The sequence below is a fragment of the Nomascus leucogenys genome, chromosome 10 (genome assembly GCF_006542625.1).
Source record: "Nomascus leucogenys isolate Asia chromosome 10, Asia_NLE_v1, whole genome shotgun sequence".
Classification (NCBI taxonomy): domain Eukaryota; kingdom Metazoa; phylum Chordata; class Mammalia; order Primates; family Hylobatidae; genus Nomascus; species Nomascus leucogenys.
The window spans coordinates 24,230,820-24,243,838 of record NC_044390.1 but is presented as its reverse complement, the minus strand read 5'-3'; the positions used below and the strand labels follow the sequence as shown (position 1 = coordinate 24,243,838).

At 37.0% G+C, this 13,019-nt stretch overlaps 1 protein-coding gene across 1 annotated transcript in view; it reads left to right on the top strand.

Moving 5' to 3' along the window:
• Window positions 1-13,019, top strand: part of ACSS3 (acyl-CoA synthetase short chain family member 3) — a 165,512-nt gene that overhangs the window by 117,386 nt on the left and 35,107 nt on the right. Inside the window, exon 10 of the mRNA XM_003259596.4 lies at window positions 11,167-11,262. Coding sequence (XP_003259644.1) covers window positions 11,167-11,262 — 96 coding nt within the window. The remainder of the gene's footprint in view (window positions 1-11,166; window positions 11,263-13,019) is intronic.

The window sequence follows — 13,019 nt, the reverse complement described above, 5'->3', positions numbered from 1 at the left end:
AGCCTAACTCTTCCTCCTTTGGGGAATAATCTGATAATTCTGGATTTTGTTAAAGTGGACCCAAAGGCTCCTGCAAACTTCAGTCATGCCAGCTCCTAAATCTAAACTATTGATTCTAAGGGTACACATACCCTAATACTGTGTTATTAAAATGTGTCAGGGCTGCTTGATATGATTTCTTATTTTTGCATAGCTTGGCAAGTTAGAATTCCTGACAGCAGACAACTGAGGCAAGACTTTTGACTACCAAAGTTGACGAGGTTGATCAAATTTAATCCTTATTCTTCTGGAGAAGATTCACTAGCCCAGAAATTGTTTAAGACAGCAGTATATTCTATTTACAAAAATCAAAACCACAAAATAGAATAATTACTAAGAGTTTGATAACAGAGATCTCTGTGGGAAATGTTACAGGCACAACTACAGCCATGTCTCATTCCTCCTAAGTAAACACATTGTAAAACACTTAACTAGGATTTGAGGATTTGATAGGTAAGGTATTAACGTCTAAGTCACTTTATTTCCTTGATCATCCTCTTCCATTGTTCCTCCTGAATTTTCAGACATTTTTCTTTCATGTGTCCATGTTGATATATTGAATTGCAGATGGATTTAATCTGTCAGCCTGCAGTTCTCTATATTTAGGCTATAATAGGGAATTTTATATCCCTGGAATCAGCATTGAGAACATTATGCCTCTTGTTATTTTTTTTCACTTTTTAAAACATTTTACAACTGTGTGTTAGATGTGCGACTTTCTTTGAATTTACTTAGCTTGTGTCCTGTGCAAAATCTTGTATGTTTATTGCAAAATACATTCCTAGGCATACCTAGGCATAAGAGGCCTATATGGCTGATGTGACAATGAAGAAAGTACATTCTTGGTGACTTGAGGACTCCATCTTGAATTATTTAAAAACCTGTTTCCTGTGGTTTGGGTACCAATAGCCATTAGCAAATATTCCTCTGTCTGCAGATCAGGGAGCAAAATATTTCCATGTGCTATCAAATGCTGCCTTCTGGATTTTGCTTTTTAACTACTTGTTATTCTCTGCTTCTGTATTTTACTCAGTAATTTCTGATTCTATCAAAATTGCGCTATGGTGGGAGGGTTTCTTTAAAGTACATGTCTGTGTTTCAAAGATAATGGATTGAACTAGTGTGAAATGCAAACCTTAGAACTCAAAGAGCTGGGTTGTACTGAACTGGCAAAACCTGGACCCATGAACTGGGTTGCCCAGGAGATACCCTAGGCTACTTTCAAATAGTAGAATGCAAATAATCTTTCAGTAATATGAATGACTTAACTACTGTCTGATATGTCTTTGTTTTTCACAATTTAATGGTCAGAAATACATTTTTTTTCTTTCATTCATAGAAAAGATATTTTTTGGTAAATTTAGCATGAGAAGTTGTGATGGGGGAAAAAGCAGTTATATAGACACAGTGTCATCTCAGCAACGTGTAACTAGAGATGGCGTGACAGCATCCATCTGGTGAGAGAGAAAAGAAGCCCTATGTCATTATTGTTGCCTGGCAACAGCGTTTTTTCTCATTTAGAGTAGTCTTCATTAGTTTAAAGTAGGTGATTTTTACTGATAATTTGAAAAGCCGGAGCTTAGAAGTAAGCTACGTGAATTTGGTTTGTGGAAAGAATAAACTTCTGTCAAATGTAAGGCATGCTTAATAAGGCTTTCTCTTTCTGAAGGTGAATAACTGTTTACAAACTGCTAATCCACCTGAGAATGAATTCCCAAAGCCAACACCCTCATTGAATCAGACATTTCATCTTTATAGCATTGTAATGTAAAAAGAACATCATTTTAAGAATTATATTACACAAATTAGCTCAGAGATGTAGAACTGTGTTTTAGAATCACTATTTGTGCTCATTATTCTATCAGTGACAGGGCTTTGGCAAGAGACTAAACGCTGGGAAATCAATTAATAATATAAAGTTGTTTTGGCCTTTGAAATATCTGTTCTAATTCTCCTCCTACTCTGGGCAAGGATCACATATAAACCACGTTATAAAGGTGAAAATATGTCATGTTTTTATAGATCTTCACAAGAACAAGAGTTATCTATACCTTCCCTTGACAGACTTTACCGTCTGAAAATTTGATTCCCCCTGCTACATGTAAACCCCTGCACTGGGCCTGCTGCCCCCACAAAACAATTCCCAATCCCTCTTTTGCTGTGAATTTTAATTCGGAAAACAGTAGGTGGCTATTCTCCTTGGAGAAACAATGTGGGTAGCAAGAAGTGATGCAGAATCCAGTAGGACTGCCTGTACATCCCAATTCAGCCGCTTACTCTATAGCCAAGGGCAAATCCTTGATCTTAAGTTTCCTCAGAACTAATTGAAAGCTTTAAGTAAAGTGAAATATGTACTAACAACCTAGAAGAATTCCTGGCATATAGTCAGCACTCAAAAATATTATTTTTATTTTCCTTTCTATAAATAGCCCTTCATTAATGTAAAGGCCATCTTTAGAATCTTGGCCTGTAAATAATTCAGATTCAAAAAAACTTAGACTGTAAAAGTGGAACTTATGTTTGAGAAAATGTAACCGTAGAGATTTTACTTTCCTTGAGTCAATTAGCTAGTTGACATTAGAACCAGAACTCTCATTGTTCTGTGCTGTCCTGGGTCCTCTCCCCATAGCTTTTATCTCATGCCTTCATTAACTCAGTGTTTCTTATCTAGTTAAACACAGTGTTATTTATGGGCTTCTCCACTGAGTCCTCCACAGTTAGAGGCAATGTGCTGGTAAGGGAGTAGGATAAGACCAGTGTCTCATAGCTTGGATTAATGGTCTTCTTCCTGTACGAAAAGTTAAGCTGCTTTGAATTAAGTATTTTAAACTAAAATCCTGCCATTTCCTGAACACAAAGATTAAATTGATTTTCTTTCACTAATGTACATCTCACTGTTTCTGCTTTCTTTCTACTACCTATGCAAGTTATTTATAGTTCACTGTAAAGATTCAGAGGTGGGGAGAATGGTTTCTTTAGAAATTGCCTCTATGCCCATCATGATGCTGTGATGAATATGATTCAGCAGTACTAGGTTGCTGCATTGATTTATTCCTAAACCTTCCGCTCGCAGCATGGGCTAACAACTTCTAAATCCATATTGTTTTAATGTGGTTTCTGGAACCACTGTAAAGGCAGAATGGCAGATTGCCAGATGCAGCGGGAGCTCTCATTTATAGAGCTGGACTTGTGAACTTGCCACCACATCTTCCTCTTTACCCTCGTTCACATCTAGTTTTCTTTAACTTTTGAGCCATATCCCTGGGGGTTAACTTGGCCTTTTCCCTCTTGCTTTTGCCCCATATCCAGACAGTCACCAAGACCTTTTGATCTTGAGTATAATTAAAATTTGGTCTTATCTTCCACTGCCAGTCACCTGCACCAGACCATCCACATCTATCTGATTTATTGCTTTGGGTTGGGATCATCAGTTTAGTGCTCCAGTTAGCAACTGAAGAGATTTTTCTGTAATGCAATTCTGAGCGAATCGCCTCTATGAAACCCCCCATGTCTCCCATTGTTCCTGGAACAATATTCAAATTTCTTAACATGGGATTTTCATCCCTCTGTTTACTTCTTTCACTTGGTCTCTCATCATCTCCCTAAGTACAACTGCCTCCTGCAAGCTTTGCTATGCTGAATAACTCACAGTCCTTTGATGGTCTGACTTCTGAACCTTTATACATGCTGCAATTTCTATTTGGCATGTATTTATACCCTCAACACTCCCTTCACCCCAAAAGAAATATCTTTTAGTGAATAGAATGCATTCAATAAATACTTATTGAACGACTGTCCTTTGAATATCATTCTTGGAATAAGAAAATGTTGTAGAGGAATTATAATAGTAACATATAGTTTTTATCTTTCTGGAGTCCTCTATTTTTCTTTTCTCCCTGGTTCATTTTGGGATTACATTCTGTGATTTGCTACTTATTTTTTTTAGGTCCCTGATTTTTATCATGGGAGCCTAAAATCATGTTAGAAGTATGCATTTACTAGTCAGCAAACATTTCCCAAGCACAGAATGTCAGGGACTGGACTGTTGGTCCTACTGATACAAATGACTCTTAGGCACACAGACTGATTTCAACTGCAGGCTAAGAGAATGTTTTTTGTTAATTACATGCACTTTTTTTTTTTTGAGACTTGCACTAAATCTTTTTAAAAAGGTTATATAACATTTTTAATGGGAAATGTTCCAAGTATTTATTGCTATGTAAAAAAAAAATTACTCCAGAACCTGGCAGCTTAAAACAACAACCATATCACATGATTTTGTGTATCATAGGCAGAAATCAGCCAGGGATTCTGGTGCTCCAAGTATTGTTGACTAAAACAACTTGGACAGTATTCAGTGACGAATTTGTTACCTGAAAGAGCTCCTGATCCAGACCCCAAGAAGGGGTTCTTGGACCTCACACAAGATTGAATTCAGGGCAAGTCCATAGAGTAAAGTGAAAGCAAGTTTATTAGGAAAGTAAAGGAATAAAAAAGTGCTACTCCACAGGAAAAGCAGCCCAAACGGCTACTGGTTGGCTATTTTTGTGGTTATTTTTAATTATATGCTAGACAAGGGGTGGATGTTTTATGAGTTTTCCAGGAAAGGGGTGAGCACTTCCCAGAAGTGAGGGGTCCTCCCTTTTTTAGACCATATAGGGTAACTTCCTGACATTGCCATGGCATTTGTAAACTCATGGCACTGGTGAGAGTGTCTTTTAGCATGCTAATGCATTATAATTAGCATATAATGAGCAGTGAGGATGACCAGAGGTCTCTTTCATAACCATTTTTGTTTTGATAGGTTTTGGCCAGCTGCTTTACCTCATGCTGTTTTATCAGCAAGGTCTTAGTGACCTGTATCTTGTGCCAGCTTCCTGTCTCATCCTGTGACTAAGAATGCCTAACCACTTTGGAAAGCAGCCCAGTAGGTCTCAGTATTATTTTACCCAGCCCCTATTCAAGATGGAATTGCTCTGGTTTGAATGCCTCTGACATATTTTCCCCCTCCCTTTTATAAGAGAACCCTAATCCTAAGGGTTGTAGAGGGATTAAAATCCATCTTCTGTAACTTCTTCAGGCTGAATGGGGGTGATGATATTCCTGCCTATTAGAGTCTCTTGTATTCAGGTTAGAGAGGAGCTTAGTCAGAAAGCATCAGTATGTTGAGGACCACTCATAACTCTTGGAGTCCGTCAAAAGGTGATATCTGAAAGATTAAAAAGTGTTCAATTTAAGAGAACATTGAGTAAGCTTATCCTGCATTCCTACACATAGAGTACAACAGCAATATATTCCACAATAGTAAAGCAAAATCAGTAAAAACTATCCCAAGTAAACTAAATAAGAAGGCTTTTTATGAAACTCGGTAACTGTTGGAACCAAACTGATATGGGTTTGCTAGCTGATTCCAATATATACCCAGAATTAGAATACTAATCTGGAATTTTACATTACCCATCTCTGTTGTTTCTTCTGAGCTGCAGTCAGAGATCACTGATTCGTTCACAGGAATAATCAAGGTCAGTCTGAATTACAGGAAAAAACTCAAAAACAACTGATGAGACTGGAATCTAATAGCAGGTATACCACAGTTTTCGAAAAATAATTTTCTCTCTCCAGTCTCCCATTTTTACTAAAGATAAATCATGATAAGACTGATTTGCTTGTAAAAATAAGCTTTAGTCTTATAGTTGGCCTAATTATTTGTATAAAGTGCAGCAAGAATAATTATTTTTCACATAGGCTTTTTAAATTTGGCTTTGATGGAATTTTAATTCATTTTTAATTCAATTAATTAATTTGCCATTGTTGTTGTTGTTTTGAGACAGGGTTTCACTTTGTCGCCCAGGCTGGAGTGCAGTGGTGCCATCAGGCTATTGAGTTCCCAGACTCAAGTGATCCTCCCACCTCAGCCTGCCCAGTAGCTGAGACTACTGGGTGTGCACCACCATACTTGGCTAATTTTTGTATTTTGGGGGGGCTGAGATGGGGTTTCACCACGTTGCTCAGGCTGGTATCGAACTTGTGGGCTCAAGCACAATGCACCTGCCTTGGCCTCCCAAAATGCTGGGAATGCAGTCATGAGCCTCTTTTTTTTTTAATTTTTGATTTCAATCTTTGTGGATACATGATGTATATATTTATATGTTGCATGAAATATACAGGCATGCAGTACATAATAATCGCATCATGTCAAAATCGGTAGATTAAGGATTTTTTATAAGAACTGCCAAATTCTCTTTTAGAAATGTATTGATTTTATACATGCTCACACTTAAATAACAAAAGGGATTATCTTTGGTTTATGTGGACCATCTACCCACACAGTCTGTCTGTCATCTGCCACCCAACTGGGCCCTAGTTTTTCTGTCAGTCTTGTGAATTATCATGTGAATTGGTCCCTGATGTTTAGAAAGCCACAGAAGTCTATTAACCAGTTATTCTAATGCAGCCTCTGTCTGTCTGTGTGTTTCCTACTACACATCTCTCTTGCAGGACAAATAAAATAAACATGGACATAGAACCTGAATGGTGTGTAACTATTTAAATAAATTATATTTACATTGTTATGATTCATTAACTTTTTGTTCAAAAGCCCTCATTAGCTTACAACATCACTCAGACTAAGGTCTCAGGATGACTTTGAAATATTTCTGCATGATCTGCCTCCTCACTATTTCTCTGACCTTATTTCCTATTAATACTTTTTGTTAATTCTGTGATTCTATTTCAGTCACATTGGCCGCCTCACTGTTCTCAAACACTCTAGGTATAAACCGACCTCAGGACCTCTGAACTTGAGGTTCCCTTCTCTTATATTCTTTTCCCCCAAAATATCTATGTGTCACATGTCCTCTCCTCTTTCAGATGTTTACTTAAATGTCACCTTCTCAGGGAGGTCTTTCCTGTTCAATACAAAATTGAAAACCCTCTCCATGGCATTTCATACTCGGTTTATGTTTCCTTTTTCCATTAGTATTTATCACTCTTTTATACACCACACATTTTACTTTTGTATAGTATGTTGTTCATTATCTCCCCAGTTAGAAATTGGGAGGTCTCCATGTGGGTAGGAATTTTGGCTACTTTTGTTTATTGTTGTATCTCCAGTTCTAACAACAGCACCTAGCACATAATAGCTGCTCAAAAACTATTTGCTAATAAGTGATTTGTACCACCACTAATGCTATTTGCAAGTATGGGAGACTGGGCTCACTTCCTGCCACAGGGATTTTTCTTCCTCTACTGAGACAGTCTAGGTGATTTTATTCCCTTCTCATCCTCTGTCTGTTACTTGAGAGCTTCAGAAGTGGTACTTGTCTCTTCCATTCTTCTCCTTCTTTGAAAGAACTATGAAAACTAGAACAAGTTATTTAAATTTTCTTGGCTAATCCTCAGAATTTTTCATCAGTAAAAAGAATACTCCCTTTTCTCCCTGTAGTCTTGTAGTAGTGGGACTAAATGCAATCATATAGATTAAAAGCACTCGACTCTTGGTATACAGCATAATTCATATTGGAAAAAATATGTATCTAGTTGTCTTCCCTGTTTTTACTTCACAGTTAGAAATTTTAAATTCATTTAGGTAACAGCTTATTATATAATAAAGTAGAGTGAGTCAGTGAAGACATGCAGTAAAGATACCATGAAGTTTGTCCTTTTTTAAAAACAAGGAAATTTCTCTATTAGCTTCTAATGCAGGGTGAGTATAAATGTGCTAACGTGACATTCTTCACACCCTTCAATTCCCTGTTCATCTTCTTCCTAGCTGTCTCTTATCTAAAGAAACTATGCTGGTGATTTGCTGAACATTTTGTGTTTCTAAGGTTAGGTGCTTTTGTAAAGATTTCTCTAAATGAAGTATCCAATGCTCTTCTACAAAGAGAATGCTCTGGTTTGTTTATTGTAGCTATTTCCCAGTTACAACATGACATCTAGATTTCTTGTCTCCCTAAATAACTGCTAGCCACTTAATTATAGCCTGGGTAGTGTGAAGCAGATGTTTTTAGAACATCCTTGAAATGGGGCTTTGGGAGTTCATAGGATTTCAGTTAAGGCTTGCAGCATGCTTAGTGGTTGTCACTAATCAGAAGCCTATTCTGCACATGTACCAGTTTGAGAGCAAGAGTGTTTATCTTGTCTTTGTGCATAAGTGTGTGAGGAAATATGTATATGTTTATATTGAAGATGCGTCAGTCCTTGGGTCCCAGGATGTTCAGAGGTACAAAGAAGGAGAACCAAAGTATCTATAACAACAATTATGGTCTTTTTCAACTCACTTTTGTTCTACCTATGATTCCTTAATATGCTTAGAGTCCTAGGAACTGCCATTTTGTCTAATTGTATTTTCTACAAGTCACTAGCAATAGTTCTCTTTCCTCCTCTCCTCTCCCCTCCTCTTCGCTCCTCTCCTCTCCTCTCCTCTCCACTCCTCTCTCTCCTCTCCTCCCCTCCCCTCCCCTCCTCTCTGCTCCTTCTCTTCTCTTCTCTTTTCTTCCTTCCTTCCTTTTTTTTTTTTTTTTTTTGATGGAGTCTTGCTCTGTCACACAGGCTGGAGTGCAGTGGTGTGATCTCAGCTCACTGCAACCTCCACCTACTGAGTTCAAGCGATTCTCCTGCCTCAGCCTCCTAAGTAGCTGGGATTACAGGTGCATACCACTACGCCTGGCTAATTTTTGTCTTTGTAGTAGAGATGGGGCTTCACCATGTTGGCCAGGCTGGTCCCGAACTCCTGACCTCTGGTGATCCCCCAGCCTTGGCCTCCCAAAGTGCTGGAATTACAGGCATGAGCCAACACACCCAGCCAGCAATAGCTCTTTATCTAATCTTTGAATGAATGAATCAAAATAAAGTCAACAAGACGCTTGAATTACTAATGCGCAAAGTATAAACATATTATCTACTTTAGGCAACCTGCATGAATAATCATTTTCAGCACCCTAAAGTTTAAGATTCAAATTAATTATATAGAAAAATAAGCTTTTCATAGTTGTCTTATAATCATAATGTATAAAAAATGAAGAATAAAGGTTATAAATAAATAATTACTATAGAAAGATGCTTGGGAATCTCAGGAAGTTCGTATATCAGCTTACTTAGGCAGTGAAGATGGACAATGCTTCATTAATCCTTTCTTGCTGCCTTGCAGCTTTATTTAAGACTAGGTTATACTCTCACCTTCTTTTCCTACATCCACCTTCTTGCAGTGCGATAGGAACAACAGAGTGATAATGTCTTTCATGAGAATCTACACTGTAAGAACTGCAGAGAGTTTGAGCTCCAGGTAACTGGTGTGTCTCTATTGACAAACTAAACTTAATAAGAAATACTTCTAAAATAGATTTACTCTAGCGGCTTCCTTGCACCAGGTAGTAGAAGTAACAAAAGCGTCTTGAAGGTGGTATCTCCTTTCCTAATGTGTCTGAGAAGCTTCTCTTCCTATTATCATCTTACTCGTTCTGTGTACCTTGTTTTAAGCACCTCACTCTACAAGCCTGCTTCCTGTCATCACCCTGCTCTGGCCTCTCATATCCATTTCGAAGGATAGCTGAGGTGAGCACCTGGACATTTCTGAAAAAAACAGAGGGGGAAATGCTGTTAACACTTCTGACCATGCAGATTTTCTCCCTTGATTTTATTATGTTGTGGGGAAAATCGGCAGGAGTATTACATGGCTATGGATTGCCATTTCATTAAATATCTTCCCCCTACCCCCTCCGCCTTTTTTTTTTTTGTCATGCTTGGAAAATACTTTAGAACTCCTTGTTAAACATCAGAAATGTCTGCTCTGGTTACTTGCCGATGATCCTAAGCAGAGACCGTATGGCTTGGCATCTTAAGCACTAGACTATGACTTAGGAACTGTGTTTTGATGTTCAAGAGTTCATCCTCTGTTATTGATGCCAGCTGAGCCACCATCCATAAAATGTGAATAATAAAATGAACTACTCTGGAAGGTAAAGGACAGTAATAAATTCTTCCCGTCATTCTAAAGTGATATCAATATGTGATAAATTATGGTAGAGCCCATGGTAGAAGGAACACATTCTGAGTACTTCAGAAGATGGATGCCTTTAATTTTTTTGGATTACTTTAGATATGATGGGTTTGGCAGTTAATTCCTTGGGTGTATATATGTGTTGGTTATGTGTATAATACTAAGCAAGTAATTCCCAAACTTTTCACTATTCAAATAATATTTTCCTGCCCTTTTGTACATATATATTTTGTATTCAAAAGATTGTGTTAACTCCAAACTTGGTTTCATCAATATTAATAAGTGCATCCCTCCATTAAAAATAACCACTTGTGGAACTTGTGGTTATCAGGTAATAGCTAATATTCTGGCTGTTACAACTTGAGAAACAGTAAACAAATTTAGCATTTTTGTCAATCATTGCAGGCTAGTTGTGAGAAAGTTCGTGGTTTTGATGAAATAGTAGAGTATAATCATCTTCCTCCCTGTGTTTTGGGGCTTCTAACATCCGGGAACAGCAGACTGAACAACTTGATAAAGTATTGCCAAATTCAGCTTTAGATGCAGGTTCTCTCGGCGAGTGTAGCTCTTAGGAAATTAGAATATGATAATTATCCGTATATTAAAAGTAATGGCAGAAACCGCAATTACTTTTACATCAACATAATAATTTCAAAAATCTTTGGGTTACTTATTTCAGAGAATGAGCTAGAAATAACAAAAATATTTTGACACAGCTGTAATTAACAATGATAAACAAAATAACTTTAGGTGAGTCAAGAGAAAGCATCTTTTCTAGTGATCATTTTAGCTTTTAGTGTGTGTTACGGAACCGTCCCAGTCACATAATTTTCCATTCTTCATGCCTACGGATCCACAATTGCAAACACTAGAGCAGACTTTCTTTTCTTTAGAAGAAACACTACTATATACATTTTTCTAATTATGAATTCTTAAGTTTTAATACTGTGGATATGTTATAAGTTACTAGATAGCTTTACATTTTTAAATAATATATTTGCACTATTCATCTATTCCTAACGCAACTACATTATGTGCCAAACTAGGGTGGGGTAGAGTGTGCATGTACTCAAGAAACATGATTCTGAGTTAAAACATGAAGTGATAAATAACATTTCTTTCTTCAGAGACTGGATCTCCAATTACAGCGTCATGTGTTGGATTAGGCAATTCTAAAACACCTCCACCAGGGCAAGCAGGAAAAAGCGTTCCAGGATACAATGGTAAGGAATGACCCTGATAATATGTAATGTTAATAAATTTGGCATTTTCTTGCATCTAGTGTGTATTATATTGCATGAAACAAATTAGGTGCTTAATTAGAATTTGGTTGAATGAATGCCTTGTATTAAAAATGAATGCCTTAATTTTTGCTACCAAAGTATGTTGTGGATTTCCAGGATATGTTCTAAATGACTGTTGTAACCACAAAAATAATATCATTTATAAGGTATATTAGGAATATGGGTGTGAAATTACTATGAAGGAAACACCTGCTGGGGGCCCAGTACTTTACATACGTCATTTCATTTCGTGCTGAAGTATATTTACTTCAGAGCTATCATTACTATTTTAGAGATGAGTTAACCGACTAGTTAACAGACTAAATAATTTTCTTAAGCTAACACTGCTGATTAGATCCTGGGGACAATGCAAACCATTGTCCTCAGAATTTGCTTGCTTTCATTTCAAAAGCTGCAATTTCTTATTATATATTACACATGCTGCCTTTTAATTTAGGAGTGAGACAAAATTTTTAAACCTTATTGTTTAATAATAAAAACAGGCCGGAAGTGGTGGCTCATGCCTGTAATCCCAGCATTTTGGGAGGCCAAGGCAGACAGATCACATGAGGTCAGGAGTTCGAGACCAGCCTGGCCAACATGGTGAAACCTTGTCTCTACTAAATATACAAAAATTAGCCGGGTGTGGTGGTGTGCGCCTATAATCCCAGCTACTTGGGAGGCTGAGGCACGAGAATTGCTCAAATCCAGGACGCAGAGGTTGCAGTGAGCTGAGATTGTGCCACTCCAGCCTAGGCAACACAGCAAGACTCTGTCTCAAAAAAAAAAAAAAATATATATATATATATATATATATATATATAAATAAAAATAAAAACAAAGGGGGAGGATCCCAAAAGAAAACATTTCTTTGATGCTGGCTTTATGTGACTAAAAGCTATAATATCCTGTCAATTTTTGTTTTTAAATTTATGGTAATAACCATTATTATTAAACAATTTACCTTGGATGGCTCTCTCTAGGTGTATAAATTATACAAGTCACATAACTTTTTGAACATTGTTTCCTTATTTCTAAATAAGAGTAATATTTTTATATGCTTTCCAGGGCTTCTGTTTTGTGATGTTATGCAATAAAGCATTAACACAGTGCCTACCAGTAGAAAGGCAGAATAAGTCTTAGCTAGTAGTGCTACTAATATTTCAGAAAAGTCAGAGGACTGACTTGATTTAGACTAACACATTCATTTTACAGACAAGGAAAATGAGGCACAGAGGTTTTGTAATTTGCTTAAGGTCACAAAATTTGGTTTACTAGACCTATGAAGAAAACCCAGCTTTGGGAGACAAAATATGATTCTTAACATATGTTTCTTATTTGCATATAAACTACAAAATTCAGATATTTGTCTTGTGCTTCTCTAACACAAAAATATTGGATTTTCCTTCTAGGACAATGGCTAGTTACAAAAACGTGGATCATTTGGTTTAACCTAGCAGATATATTTATAAAAAGACACTTTAGACTTTTTTTTATTCGAGGCAGAAATAGATATTCTGTGAAGTCAGTGACTTCTCCAGCCCTGGAAAGGTGAACCCAGATTTAGTGAAATCCTCTGTTTGAACGGTCTGTCATCTCTGCTCCTTTTATCAGAAAAAAATGTTTTGTGTTGAGACATTTTTAGGGGTTTCTGATGGTGGAAGATGTTAAACACATTTCTCTGTTAGTATTTCAGT